The sequence below is a fragment of the Pelophylax lessonae genome, assembly GCF_965119305.1.
Source record: "Pelophylax lessonae genome assembly, chromosome: 6".
Lineage (NCBI taxonomy): Eukaryota > Metazoa > Chordata > Amphibia > Anura > Ranidae > Pelophylax > Pelophylax lessonae.
The window spans coordinates 248,518,515-248,531,411 of NC_138773.1; the positions used below are offsets into that span (position 1 = coordinate 248,518,515).

General features: G+C 53.5%; 1 protein-coding gene across 1 annotated transcript in view; it reads left to right on the forward strand.

Annotated features, from left to right (window-relative positions):
* Positions 1 to 836: 836 nt before the first annotated feature.
* Positions 837 to 12,897, forward strand: part of SP3 (Sp3 transcription factor) — a 77,490-nt gene continuing 65,429 nt past the window's right edge. The window contains exons 1-2 of the mRNA XM_082262050.1: positions 837 to 1,114; positions 1,324 to 1,436. Of these exons, the coding sequence (XP_082118176.1) occupies positions 1,108 to 1,114; positions 1,324 to 1,436 (120 nt within the window). The 5' untranslated portion in view covers positions 837 to 1,107. The remainder of the gene's footprint in view (positions 1,115 to 1,323; positions 1,437 to 12,897) is intronic.

Here is a 12,897-nt window from a genome sequence, read left to right on the forward strand (position 1 = left end):
TGGGGTGAGCACACCGCTGGCACAGGTAACTGGTTGTTTTCTTTAGTCAGCAGTTACAGCTTTTGTAGCTGCTGACTTATTTCTCTTCACAGCCCGGAGCTCCTCTTTATTTTCTGACTTAACTTTCCATATTTTGGCTGAGCAGAGAACAGTTTTCTGCCTCTATGGTCACTAAATGTGGTCCAGAAAGAGATCTGGGGGCAGTGACAAGCTGTGTGCTGCTAAATGCATCCACACAACACAAAATGGCCCCTGCTCTGCCCTGTGTGACAGGTCCTCTTTAATCACGTGTCTGCAGCATTCCCCACATGGGATGGAAGTATAACCATCTCTCGGGTGGATGTGTCCTTTAATATCACACGTTCAATGTTTTATTCCAGTCACACAGTCAGGAAATAGATTCGTCTGTTCTCCACACAGAGCTGTGGCAGCCATTTTGTAGACGAGACCTACATCCAGCCTATCGCTTCAACAGGAACGCGAGCTCTAAACCCTGCTGAAGCGGGCTGACTGAACGCTGCGGAACAAAATGGCTGCCGCCGCTTTTCCCTGTGAGCCTTGTAAGCGCACGTCTCGTCAATGAGCGGCACCGGGCCGCCGTAGCACGCCAGGCCCGCAGCCTTTCCACCGGTCTGCTCGTAGCGCGGGCCCGTCGCGGCTCTTCCTCCCGCTCATTGTCTGCGATAGTAAACACAGGGAGCGCGCACGTCACGCAAGCTTCACAGGAAGCCCGCGTAATAAGAGGGAAAAAAAATCCCCGGAAAAAGATGGACATGTGCCTCAGCCAATCAGAGGCGCCCGACGAACTAGCCGCCGCCAATAGCAGCGCGGAACGGGGGCGGACCTTCCGTACGTGTCGACGCGTCACGTCCCCCGTACTGGCCGCAAGCCCCACCTTTTGTGTTTCCCCGCACCGTCAATCAAAATAGGAAAAAAAAAACGCGCCTGGTTCTCTCCGTCCGCAGCGCGCCTGTGATTATTATACTCTAATCATGTCACGCGTCTAATAAAGCCACCGCGGCCTGCGCAGCCCTGCCCGGGCCTGTTGGCTTTTTTCCCTCTCTCTCTCCTTGGGGATTGTGTTCCTTTAATCCTGCCACAAACACAATGACTGGTACGTAAAAGGCGCCCGCCCGCGAGCCGGCGGAGGAAAACACAGCAGTACGACCGGGAGCGGAGTGTGTGTGTGAGTGTGAGAGAGGGAGAGAGCGGGGAGGGGGAAGGCTGTGAGGAGGGAGGGGAAGCCGGAGTCCGGGCGGAGAGGAGGGGGAAGCCCCAGCAATGGCGCTGACGGTGTCGTGTTTGTCTCTTTTGTCCCCTCAGCGCCCGAGCAGCCCGTCAAGAGAGAGGAAATGGCCGCCATGGAGGTGGACGGGCAGAGCGAGTATTTGCAGCACGGCAACAGCAGCGATGACAGCGAGCAAGGCGGCGGCCAGGTAAGAGCTAGGCCGCAGGCTCCGGGCCTAGGCCTCCTTCCTTCCTCCTCCGTCCTTCCGGGGCAGCGCGGAGTAGGCCGGAGCGGTGACGGGCGGGGGGTACAGGGGGGTCCCGGGCACAAAAATAAAAAGGCCACATGAAGCGTCCTTCCTGTGTCAGCCCCGGACTAACGGCCACCCACTTCTCTCCATGTGAACCCGCCCATTGTGGGTAGGACGCTCCGCCGTCAGCGCTCGTTCGGCTGGGAGCTGCGGGGATCGGCGGAGGGTGGCGGCGGTGCCGATGGCGGAGCGGTAAGTGATGAGCCGGGGCTGGATCGTAGACAACCCCCCTAGGGGGAGGGAGGGCAGATGTCCTCCTGAACCCCCCACCTCCTCCCCGGCTCACCCATCCCACCGCTCCTCCTCCCTGGTGGCCGGCTCTGGAGGGGGGTCACACTGCCAGGCCTGTGGGACTGCAAGGCCCAGCGTGCCTTTATTAGGTCTGCGGCAGGCGGGACAGGCCGAGGATTGAGGGTTTCTGGCAGCTGCAGAGCCCCAGGATGTCTGCCTCCGGGGATTGAATATCCGATCACTTGTGCCCATCTCTGCCCCCCCCCCCCCATCAGTCACTGTGCCCATCTCTGCCCCCCCCCCCCCGGGCAGTCACTGTGCCCATCTCTGCCCCCCCGGGCAGTCACTGTGCCCACCCCCCCCATCAGTCACTGTGCCCATCTCTGCCCCCCCCCATCAGTCACTGTGCCCATCTCTGCCCCCCCCCCATCAGTCACTGTGCCCATCTCTGCCCCCCCCCGGGCAGTCACTGTGCCCACCCCCCCCATCAGTCACTGTGCCCATCTCCCCCCCCCCCCATCAGTCACTGTGCCCATCTCTGCCCCCCCCCATCAGTCACTGTGCCCATCTCTGCCCCCCCCCCGGGCAGTCACTGTGCCCATCCCCCCATCAGTCACTGTGCCCATCTCCCTCCCCCCCATCAGTCACTGTGCCCATCTCTGCCCCCCCATCAGTCACTGTGCCCATCTCTGCCCCCCCCCCCCCCGGGCAGTCACTGTGCCCATCCCCCCCATCAGTCACTGTGCCCATCTCTGCCCCCCCCGGGCAGTCACTGTGCCCATCCCCCCCATCAGTCACTGTGCCCATCTCCCTCCCCCCCCCATCAGTCACTGTGCCCATCGCCCCCCCCCCCCCATCAGTCACCGTGCCCATCTCCCCCCCCCATCAGTCACTGTGCCCATCTCTGCCTCCCACCCTCCCCCGCAGTCACTGTGCCCATCTGTCCCCCCCCCCCGCAGTCACTGTGCCCATCTCTGCCTCCCGCCCCCCCCATCAGTCACTGTGCCCATCTCTGCCTCCTGCCCCCCCATCAGTCACTGTGCCCATCTCCCCCCCCCCCCATCAGTCACTGTGCCCATCTCCCCCCCCCCCCCATCAGTCACTGTGCCCATCTCTGCCTCCCGCCCTCCCCCGCAGTCACTGTGCCCATCTCCCCCCCCCCCCCCCGCAGTCACTGTGCCCATCTCCCCCCCCCCCCATCAGTCACTGTGCCCATCTCTGCCTCCCGCCCTCCCCCGCAGTCACTGTGCCCATCTCCCCCCCCCCCCCCCCGCAGTCACTGTGCCCATCCCCCCCCATCATTTACTGTGCCCACCCCCCCCCATCAGTCACTGTGCCCATCTCTGCCTCCCGCCCTCAACAGTCACTGTGCCCATCTCCCCCCCCCCCTGCAGTCACTGTGCCCATCTCTGCCTCTTCCCCCCCCCACCCCAGCAGTCACTGTGCCCATCTCCCCCCCCCCCCCATCAGTCACTGTGCCCATCTCTGCCTCTCCCCCCCCCCCCCATCAGTCACTGTGCCCATCTCTGCCTCCCGTCCTCCCCCGCAGTCACTGTGCCCATCTCCCCCCCCCAATCAGTCACTGTGCCCATCTCTGCCTCCCACCCTCAACAGTCACTGTGCCCATCTCTGCCTCCCGCCCTCCCCCGCAGTCACTGTGCCCATCTCCCCCCCCCCCCCCCCGCAGTCACTGTGCCCATCTCTGCCTCTTCTCTCCCCCCCCCCTCAGCAGTCACTGTGCCCATCTCCCCCCCCTCAGCAGTCACTGTGCCCATCTCCCCCCCCCCCGAAGTCACTGTGCCCATCTCTGCCTCTTCTCTCCCCCCCCCTCAGCAGTCACTGTGCCCATCTCCCCCCCCCCCTCAGCAGTCACTGTGCCCATCCCCCCCCCCCTCAGCAGTCACTGTGCCCATCCCCCCCCTCAGCAGTCACTGTGCCCATCCCCCCCCCCCCTCAGCAGTCACTGTGCCCATCTCCCCCCCCCCCCCCCTCAGCAGTCACTGTGCCCATCTCCCCCCCCCCCCCCCCCAGCAGTCACTGTGCCCATCTCCCCCCCAGCAGTCACTGTGCCCATCTCCCCCCCATCAGTCACTGTGCCCATCTCCCCCCCATCAGTCACTGTGCCCATCTCCCCCCCATCAGTCACTGTGCCCATCTCTGCCTCCCGCCCTCAACAGTCACTGTGCCCATCTCCCCCCCCCCCGCAGTCACTGTGCCCATCTCTGCCTCTCCCCCCCCCCCCCTCCATCAGTCACTGTGCCCATCTCTGCCTCCCACCCTCCCCCTCAGTCACTGTGCCCATCTCTGCCTCTTCTCTCCCCCCCCCCCCTCAGCAGTCACTGTGCCCATCTCCCCCCCCCCCCCCCTCAGCAGTCACTGTGCCCATCTCCCCCCCCCCTGCAGTTACTGTGCCCATCTCCCCCCCCCCCAATCAGTCACTGCGCTCATCTCTGCCTCCCGCCCTCAACAGTCACTGTGCCCATCTCTGCCTCCCGCCCTCAACAGTCACTGTGCCCATCTCTGCCTCTTCCCCCCCCCCCCCATCAGTCACTGTGCCCACCCCCCCCCCATCAGTCATTGTGCCCATCTCTGCCTCCCGCCCTCAACAGTCACTGTGCCCATCTCCCCCCCCCCCCCCCCGCAGTCACTGTACCCGTCTCTGCCTCTTCCGCCCCCCCCCCCCCCAATCAGTCACTGTGCCCATCTTCCCCCCCCCCCATCAGTCACTGTGCTCATCTCTGCCTCCCGCCCTCAACAGTCACTGTGCCCATCTCTGCCTCCCGCCCTCAACAGTCACTGTGCCCATCTCCCCCCCCCCCCCCCCGCAGTCACTGTGCCCATCTCTCTCCCCCCCCCCCCCCCATCCGTCACTGTGCCCATCTCTGCCTCCCGCCCTCAACAATCACTGTGCCCATCTCCCCCCCCCCCCCCCCCCGCAGTCACTGTGCCCATCTCCCCCCCCCCCCCAGCAGTCACTGTGCCCATCTCTGCCTCTCCCCCCCCCCAGCAGTCACTGTGCCCATCTCTCCCCCTCCCCCCTCCCTCAGCAGTCACTGTGCCCATCTCTCCCCCCCCTCCCTCAGCAGTCATTGTGCCCATCTCTGCCTCCCGCCCTCAGCAGTCACTGTGCCCATCTCTCCCCCCCCCTCCCTCAGCAGTCACTGTGCCCATCTTTGCCTCCCCCCCCCCCCCCAGCAGTCACTGTGCCCATCTCTCCCCCTCCCCCCTCCCCCAGCAGTCACTGTGCCCATCTCCCCCCCCCCCCCCCCAGCAGTCACTGTGCCCATCTCTGCCCCCCCCCCCACAGTCATTGTGCCCATCTCTGCCTCTCACACCCAGCAGTCACCTGGCCCATCTCTGTAGGATGACTGTTGGGTGTCTCAACAGTCCACAGCTGCAGAGCCCCAGGCTGCCTGTCCCAGCTTCATAAAATGCCCAATTACTGCTGGCAGTCCTCAGTCGCTGTGCCCATAAGCCTTTTATTCAATCTGAGGCTCGGGGTGTCCAGTTGCTTTGTAAGCGTAAGGCATGTCACCCTACCCTGCTTCATGTGCCCATTGATAATAGAGGCCTGGTGCTCGGAGCAGGCCCACGCACCTGTGACTTCCAGGCTGAGGATTTCCATTGGATGCTTATGGGCCCACAGCTGCAGAGTCTCAGGGTGGTGTACCCTACCTTAGGGTATAAACACTTGATGGCCTTTACCACCCTTCAGTGACTGTACCCATAGGCCTTCTATGTAGTCTGATGCTCAAGGGGATGTCCAGCTGCTGTGTAAACAACCATAAGGCATGTCGCCCTACCCTGCTTCATGTACCCATTGACAGAGTAGGTCCATGTACCTTTGACTTCTAGGCTGAGGATGACTGTTGGGTGCCTCTGGGTCCACAACTGCAGAGCCCCAGGATGGCTGTCCCAGCTTCAGCGTATTGAACACCTAATGACCACTGGCACCCCTCAGTCACTGTGCCCATAGTCCTTGTATGCAGTCTAAGGCTCAGGGGATGTCCAGCTGTTGTATAACCATAAGGCATGTCACCCTACCCTGCTTCATGTACTAATTGATTATAGTAGGAGCCTGGTGCTCAGTGTAGACTCATGCACCTGTCACTTCCAAGCTGATGACTATTGAGCGCAGCTGCAGAGCCTCAGGATGCCTGTCCCTACCTCAGGGTGTAGAAGACTTGATGACGTGGCACCTCTTAGTCACTGTGCCCATAGTTATTCCTACAGATCTGCATGCAGTGTTAGGATGGCTGAGCCTGCAGCACTGTATGCCATGGCTTTCCATATGGCCATCTTCACGATTATATTAGGAGTCTGGTATTTAGGGTAGTGTCAGCTGAGGCCCAAGATTCCGTAACCCCCCCCCCCCCCCCCCCCCCGGCTGTGTATTGGCTTTGGATACCTACAGTACCACAAATGCAGAGCCCCAGTGTGTAGAACACCTGATATCCTCTGCCACCCTGAGTCACTGTGCCCATAGGCTTTGTTTTGCAGTCTGAAGCTTTGGATGCCCAGCTGCTGTGTCCATAAGGCATGTCACCCTCCCTTTCTCCATGTGCCTATTGAATATTATAGGAGCTTGGTGTGCAAAATAGGCTCACATACAGTGTCTGGAGGGCTGAGACTGCATAACTGTAAGGAATGGCTTTCCACATAGCCTTGCTTCATGATTATAGTATGGGCCTGGTTTTCAGGGTAGTGTCAGCTGAGACCCAAGATCTTGTGCCCCCCTCATAGGCCTTGAATGCAGTCTGAAGCTAGAGATGTCCAGCCGCTGTGTAATCATAAGGCATGTTTCCCTCCCTGATTTATGTGCCCATTGACAGAGTAGACCCATGCAACTGTGACTGGATGACTATTGGGTGCTTATGGGTCCACAGTTGCAGAGCCCCAGGATTGCCTGTCCCTGCCTCAGGGTATAGATCACTTGATGACCTCTGGCACCCTTCAGTCACTGTGCCCATTTGCCTCTCGTGCAATGTCCAGCTCCAATCATAATGTGCCCATTGCCTATAATAAGAATCTGGTCAGGGTAGTGCCAGCTGAGGCCTAAGCACCTTACTCTTCCTGGCTGTGGATGCTAATTGGGTGCTTTATAGTTCCACAGCTGCAGAGCCCCAGGGTGCCTGTGTTTCCCCCAGGTATAGAACACACGGTGACCGCTGGCAGTCATTGAGCCCATAGTCCAGTGATGGTGAACCTTGGCACCCCAGATGTTTTGGAACTACATTTCCCATGATGCTCATGCACTCTGAAGTATAATTGAGCATCATGGGAAATGTAGTTCCAAAACATCTGGGGTGCTTTGGTTCGCCATCACTGCCATAGTCCTTTCTGTTGCTCTGCATTCAATGTAGTTATGGCTGTGGCTGGAGAACTGAAAGGCATGGCTTGTGTCGCCTCACTTAATGTACCCCTTGACTAGTGGATGACCATTGGGTGCTTATAATTCCACAGCTGCAGAGGTCCACTATGGCTGTCCTGTCTCAGCATAAGGAACACCTGATGACCATTGGCACTCCAATGTCGCTGTGCGCATAGGCTGCCTTATTGAGCTGCATGCAGTGTAGGAACAGCTGAGACTGAGGCTGTCAAGCTGCTGTGGAACCATAATGGCTTGCCACACCGCCCTGCTTCATGTACTCCTTGATATTTATGGAGCTCATGTTATCTCATGTAGGAGCCTGGTATTGATTGTAGTGCCAGCTGGGACCAAAGCGCCTGTGACTCCCTGGCTGGCTGAGGTTGCCACGTTGGAAGCTTATGGTCTCAGAGCTGCAGGCTGTCTTAGTGTGTATAAAACAATTGTCTGCTCTTTGTGTCTGTATCTCTTGTAATTGCTGTTGACACCAGTTACAGTAACCATGACTGTAACTGGAACCAACTTTCCCATAGCTGTTTTACTAGGCATTTGAGGAACATCAAAAGCCCTTTAAACACCTGTTTAGTATGCCAATTTAAAAAGGGCCTTGTGTGCCCATTCAGTAACAGGGATAATATCAGCGCAAAAAGATATTTAAAATTCACATAAAGCAGCTGCACTCTCAGGTCAACAAACAACACCCGTGTAAAATCTATAACATAAAATAGAGCAGCGCTAGTAGACATAAACTAAACACAAGAATGAGACAAAATAAATATTTGGTATTGGAGAAAAATGTCCATGCAAAAGCCCGTGGAAAGAACAAGTGTCAAACACTCTCTCATGAAGGACAGACAGGTGCGCTTGTGCACTACCGACCACCACCATGCGAAATGGCCTCTCACCTCCAGAGCACTGATTGTAAGCATATATCAAACGGGCAATCACTGGACGATCATCCACAAATGTAAGGGAAGACAGCTCTACTCCACCGCACCTTAAGCTATATATGTCCCTGGATAAGGCTCTGGACTGCTGCTCCACTCAGGACCATGTAATGGGGAACATAAAAGCAGACAAGCCCATAGTGCAATACTGACATATACTTTATTTGCTAGGTGCACACAAAGACAGCCTCTTACTTTGTAGTTGTGTAAAAACGGCAATAGTGATCATAGCGGTGCTGGCGGGTCATACAGACAACCGCGCCAGACTTCCAGATAGTAGCAGGTGACGTCAACGGCTCCGCCTTCCCCCCGAACGCGTGTCGTCCTCCTAGGGGTGGAGACTTCTTCAGCGGTATGAACATGTTCATACCGCTGAAGAAGTCTCCACCCCTAGGAGGACGACACGCGTTCGGGGGGAAGGCGGAGCCGTTGACGTCACCTGCTACTATCTGGAAGTCTGGCGCGGTTGTCTGTATGACCCGCCAGCACCGCTATGATCACTATTGCCGTTTTTACACAACTACAAAGTAAGAGGCTGTCTTTGTGTGCACCTAGCAAATAAAGTATATGTCAGTATTGCACTATGGGCTTGTCTGCTTTTATGTTCCCCATTACATGGTCCTGAGTGGAGCAGCAGTCCAGAGCCTTATCCAGGGACATATATAGCTTAAGGTGCGGTGGAGTAGAGCTGTCTTCCCTTACATTTGTGGATGATCGTCCAGTGATTGCCCGTTTGATATATGCTTACAATCAGTGCTCTGGAGGTGAGAGGCCATTTCGCATGGTGGTGGTCGGTAGTGCACAAGCGCACCTGTCTGTCCTTCATGAGAGAGTGTTTGACACTTGTTCTTTCCACGGGCTTGTGTGCCCATTAATTATAGTAGGAGCTTGGTGTTCAGGGTGGTGCCAGCGGAGGCCTTAGCAGCCGTAATTCTCAAGTAGGCTGATGATGCCAGTTGGTGCTTATGGTTCCAGAGCTGTAGATTCCCTAGGATGCCTTTCCTTACCTCCAGAATGTAGAAGCCTCAGGCGCTGCACCCATAGGCCTTACTGTGGACCCCCATTTAGTACCCGCATGTAGTGTGGGAACATTAGAGGCTCCGGCTGCTGTGCAGTCAGCATGGCTTGCCAAACTGCTGTTTTATGTGCCCATGGAGTTTAGTAGAAGCTCGGTGTTCAGGGTAGTGCATTCTTAGGCCCAAACACCTGTGACTGCTTGAGGGTGACCACTGGGTGATTATGGTTCCACAGCTAAGATTTTTCTAGGTATCAATTAAAGCTGCCATTTTATGTCTTTCCCACTTGTAGTCACTGTCGGTGAGTTAAATCTGAAATATCTGCTTCCTGTTCCTCCTGGGTTTGGCGAGATCATAGGGTTTTATAGGCTAGCATAAATTCTGATACTAGCTGAAAGTGGATAGGTTTGGAGCAATAACCTTTTGAGTGTAGAGGGTTGAAATCGTACACCCTGCAGTCCAAACTGGGCCTTGGCTACATGCCTAAGTTGAAGTCATTTAAAGTGGCAGGTGCTAGATTCTCCGAACTTTAGATATTTAATGGACTTAAAGCTACCTGTGGGGTATGGCTGATGTAAATAGTTTAAAAGACCTTTAGATCCGGTCAAAAATGTAGCCCTGAATACCTGAAGGAACAGTTAGAAATTGTTCAGTTTATGTATCAGCTGTTGATGTGGCTGCAATGTTAGGGCAGCCAAGGTTTTGGGCGGTAGTGCTCTGGAACCTCAAGACATGGCATGTTTTATGTTTACATTGACTGTAGTGGGAGCCTGGTTCTCGGTGTAGTGCCAGCTATTTCTTAAAGAGGAATTTAAGTCTGTAGGGTGTTTTTTTTTTTTTTTCTCTTCTTACCTGGAAAGTAAAGGCATAATGTGCTAGTATGCATCGCATACTAGCACATTATGTGACCATCCAAACGAAGACCTCGTCCTCACTGCTGGAGGCCGCATCGATCTTCACCTGCCTTCCTTCTGGGTCTGCTGACCCCGGCTGTGCTACTGGCAGGAGCCGCGTGACGTCACTCCCGCGCCTGCGTACGGGAGCTGCCAGTCACTGCACAGGGCTCTGAACAAATGGCATGGGCGGCCATTCCTTCAGAGCGCATGCGCCGATGACGTCATCGCTGTATAAGTAAGTATCTCCTAAACGGTTTAGGAGATATTTACAGTACCTATAGGTAAGCCTTATTATAGGCTTACCTATAGGTACTAATATTATAGGGGGGTTTACTACCTCCTTAAGCAGCTGTGACTTCCTGGCTGTGGGTGACCATTGGCTGCAGTGCTCATGGGACTATAAGGCATGGCTTTCCATACCACCATGTTTTATGTGCCCTCTGATTTTAGTATGTGCTTGGTCATCATGGTAGTGCCTGCTGATGTTCAGGCACTTGTGGCTCCCCAGCTGTCTGTGCATGACCATGGGACACTTATAGCTCCACAGCTAGAGAACTGCAGGTTGCCTTGCATCTTAACACTGCTAAGGATATAATTAGTTGTCTGCCCTGTATATGTTCATGCAGATTGTGTTTAACCACTTCAGCTCTAGGGGGTTTTCTTCCTGACCAGGCCATTTTTTGCGATATGTAACTGCGTTGCTTTAACTGACAATTGCGCGGATGTGCGACGATGTACCCAAATAAAATTGATGCCGTTTTTTTTCCCCCACAAATAGATTTCTTTTGGTGGTATTTGATCACCTGTGCTGTTTTTTTTTTTTTTTGCGCTATGAACAAAAAAGAACCACAATTTTGAAAAGAAAACAATATTTTTTACTTTTTTGCTATATAACATACCCAATAAAAATTTTAAAAAAATCAAATTTTTTCATCAACTTAGGCCAATATTTATTCTGCTACATATTTTTGGTAAAAATCCTAGTAAGTCTATATTGATTGGTTTGCGCTAAGTTGGTCTACAAACTTTTTGAGATACTTTTATGGACTTTTTTATTGTTTTTACTAGTAATGGCAATCAGCGATTTTTAGCGGGACTGCGGCAGACAAATTTGACACCAAGTCACACTTGTTGGGATCAGTGCTAAAAAAAAAAAAAAAAAAAAATGCACCATTACTGTATAAAGGTCACTGGCAGGGAATGGGTTAACAGCAGTGGCGATCAAGGGGTTAAGTGTGGTCCTAGGGGGGGCTTTCTAACTGGTGGGGGATGGTTGCAGTGAAGGAAAAGAAAAATCTGAGCTGAAACACAAGATCTTTTACTCTGACAGAACCGCGGTCTGCCTTGTTTACATAAGCAGACTGCCGTTCTTTCATTCCTCTGCACGACCGGTGGGTCCTAGCGGCTGCCAGTCCCACTGATTGATTCCCTCAGTGTCCAATCACAGCGGGGGAGGCGCATGCGCCCCCTAATTACCTGCACAAAATCATGTACATGCATGAATTTGCGCAGCCGATCCTCCCTGCCGTAGTGTGTGTGTGTGTATATATCAACTCCAAGGTGAGGAATTTTGAACCAAAACTGATGTGTTCGTTGGCAGTGACATTTATTGTACCTGTTGGCATCCAGACTACAGTGAGGTGTCAGAGTGCTGGGTTGACTGTATAATATAAATGGTAAGAGTGACAATTTGTGAAAGGCTCCTTATATCCCAGAATTCTTTGCATGCAGGCCCATGCCTTGCCTCGTGTTTAAAGAAAGTGCTGTGTTGTCAAACAAAGTCATTGACACTGAACTTGACCGTGTTATTCCAGGACATATTGACTAAAGAATGCACAACACGTTAAAGTTGCAAGTGTTAAGCTGGCCGTACACTAGTATGGTAGATTTTCATACGAGCATTCATATGAAAAGTCTTATCAGTACATTAGATGACATGACAAGCGTTCACAAGTACTTCAAAAAACTTTTGTTTTCAACATTTGATTTTGGATTGAATTGACGTCCTCGAACAAAAACAAAATACACCTAGAAATCGATTTGTGTGAGACTTTTTTCATCCTGCTTCTAGTAGCAAGCAAAGGTCAATTTTCCCCAGTCATGATTAGAAAATTGAACAAATATTCTCAAAATTAAAAGTTCCAATGCTATTCTACTAGTGTATGGCAGGCTTAAAGTGTTCGTATACCCATAACAGTAAAAATCAGTCTGTATATGCAGTAAAGCATGCTTTTATGCTCACTGTGGAACCTAAGGGGTTAATCCTCTGCATTGTGTAAAAAAGGCTGTTTGATCCTGTCTTCTCCGATCCTCCCCTTCTTCCACAGTCCCCAATCTATCTCCTGATCGAACAGAGCATTGGGGGCACACTTCACATGCTCAGTTTGATGTGTATTGCTAAGAGTTTTTTTTTTGTGAGGGTGCATGTGATCAGCAAGCTCCGTGTGTCTGAATGACCTACGAACCCTGACATCCTTAGCGGCAGTTGGCTTGTATCTCTCAAACAACTACCATGGTACTGTGGTAGTTCATTAGGGGTATTGGCTTACCTTTACGAGCACACTGATACACTGATAGTGTGCAGGAGACCTGCATGGCATCAGCAATCTGCTGATTGCTGGTGCAATGCTTTCCAGGCTCCTGCAACAAAAAAATAAAAAAAATGCACTTTGTTTTTTTTTTTTTTTTAACCTGCAAAAACTACATTTTTTTTTTTTTTTTTTAAGTGAATTAATTCTGTTTGAGATTACAGCTGGTCTTTTAGGCCTTATTCACATGGCATCAGCTTGGGTCTGAGACCAGTGTGTGACACGTTTTACAAATATTTGCAGAGCTTTCTGTGAGGTTTATTAAAGCAGTAGTAAAGTCACTTGAAAAAAAAATGGCCCATTCTGACAAGAT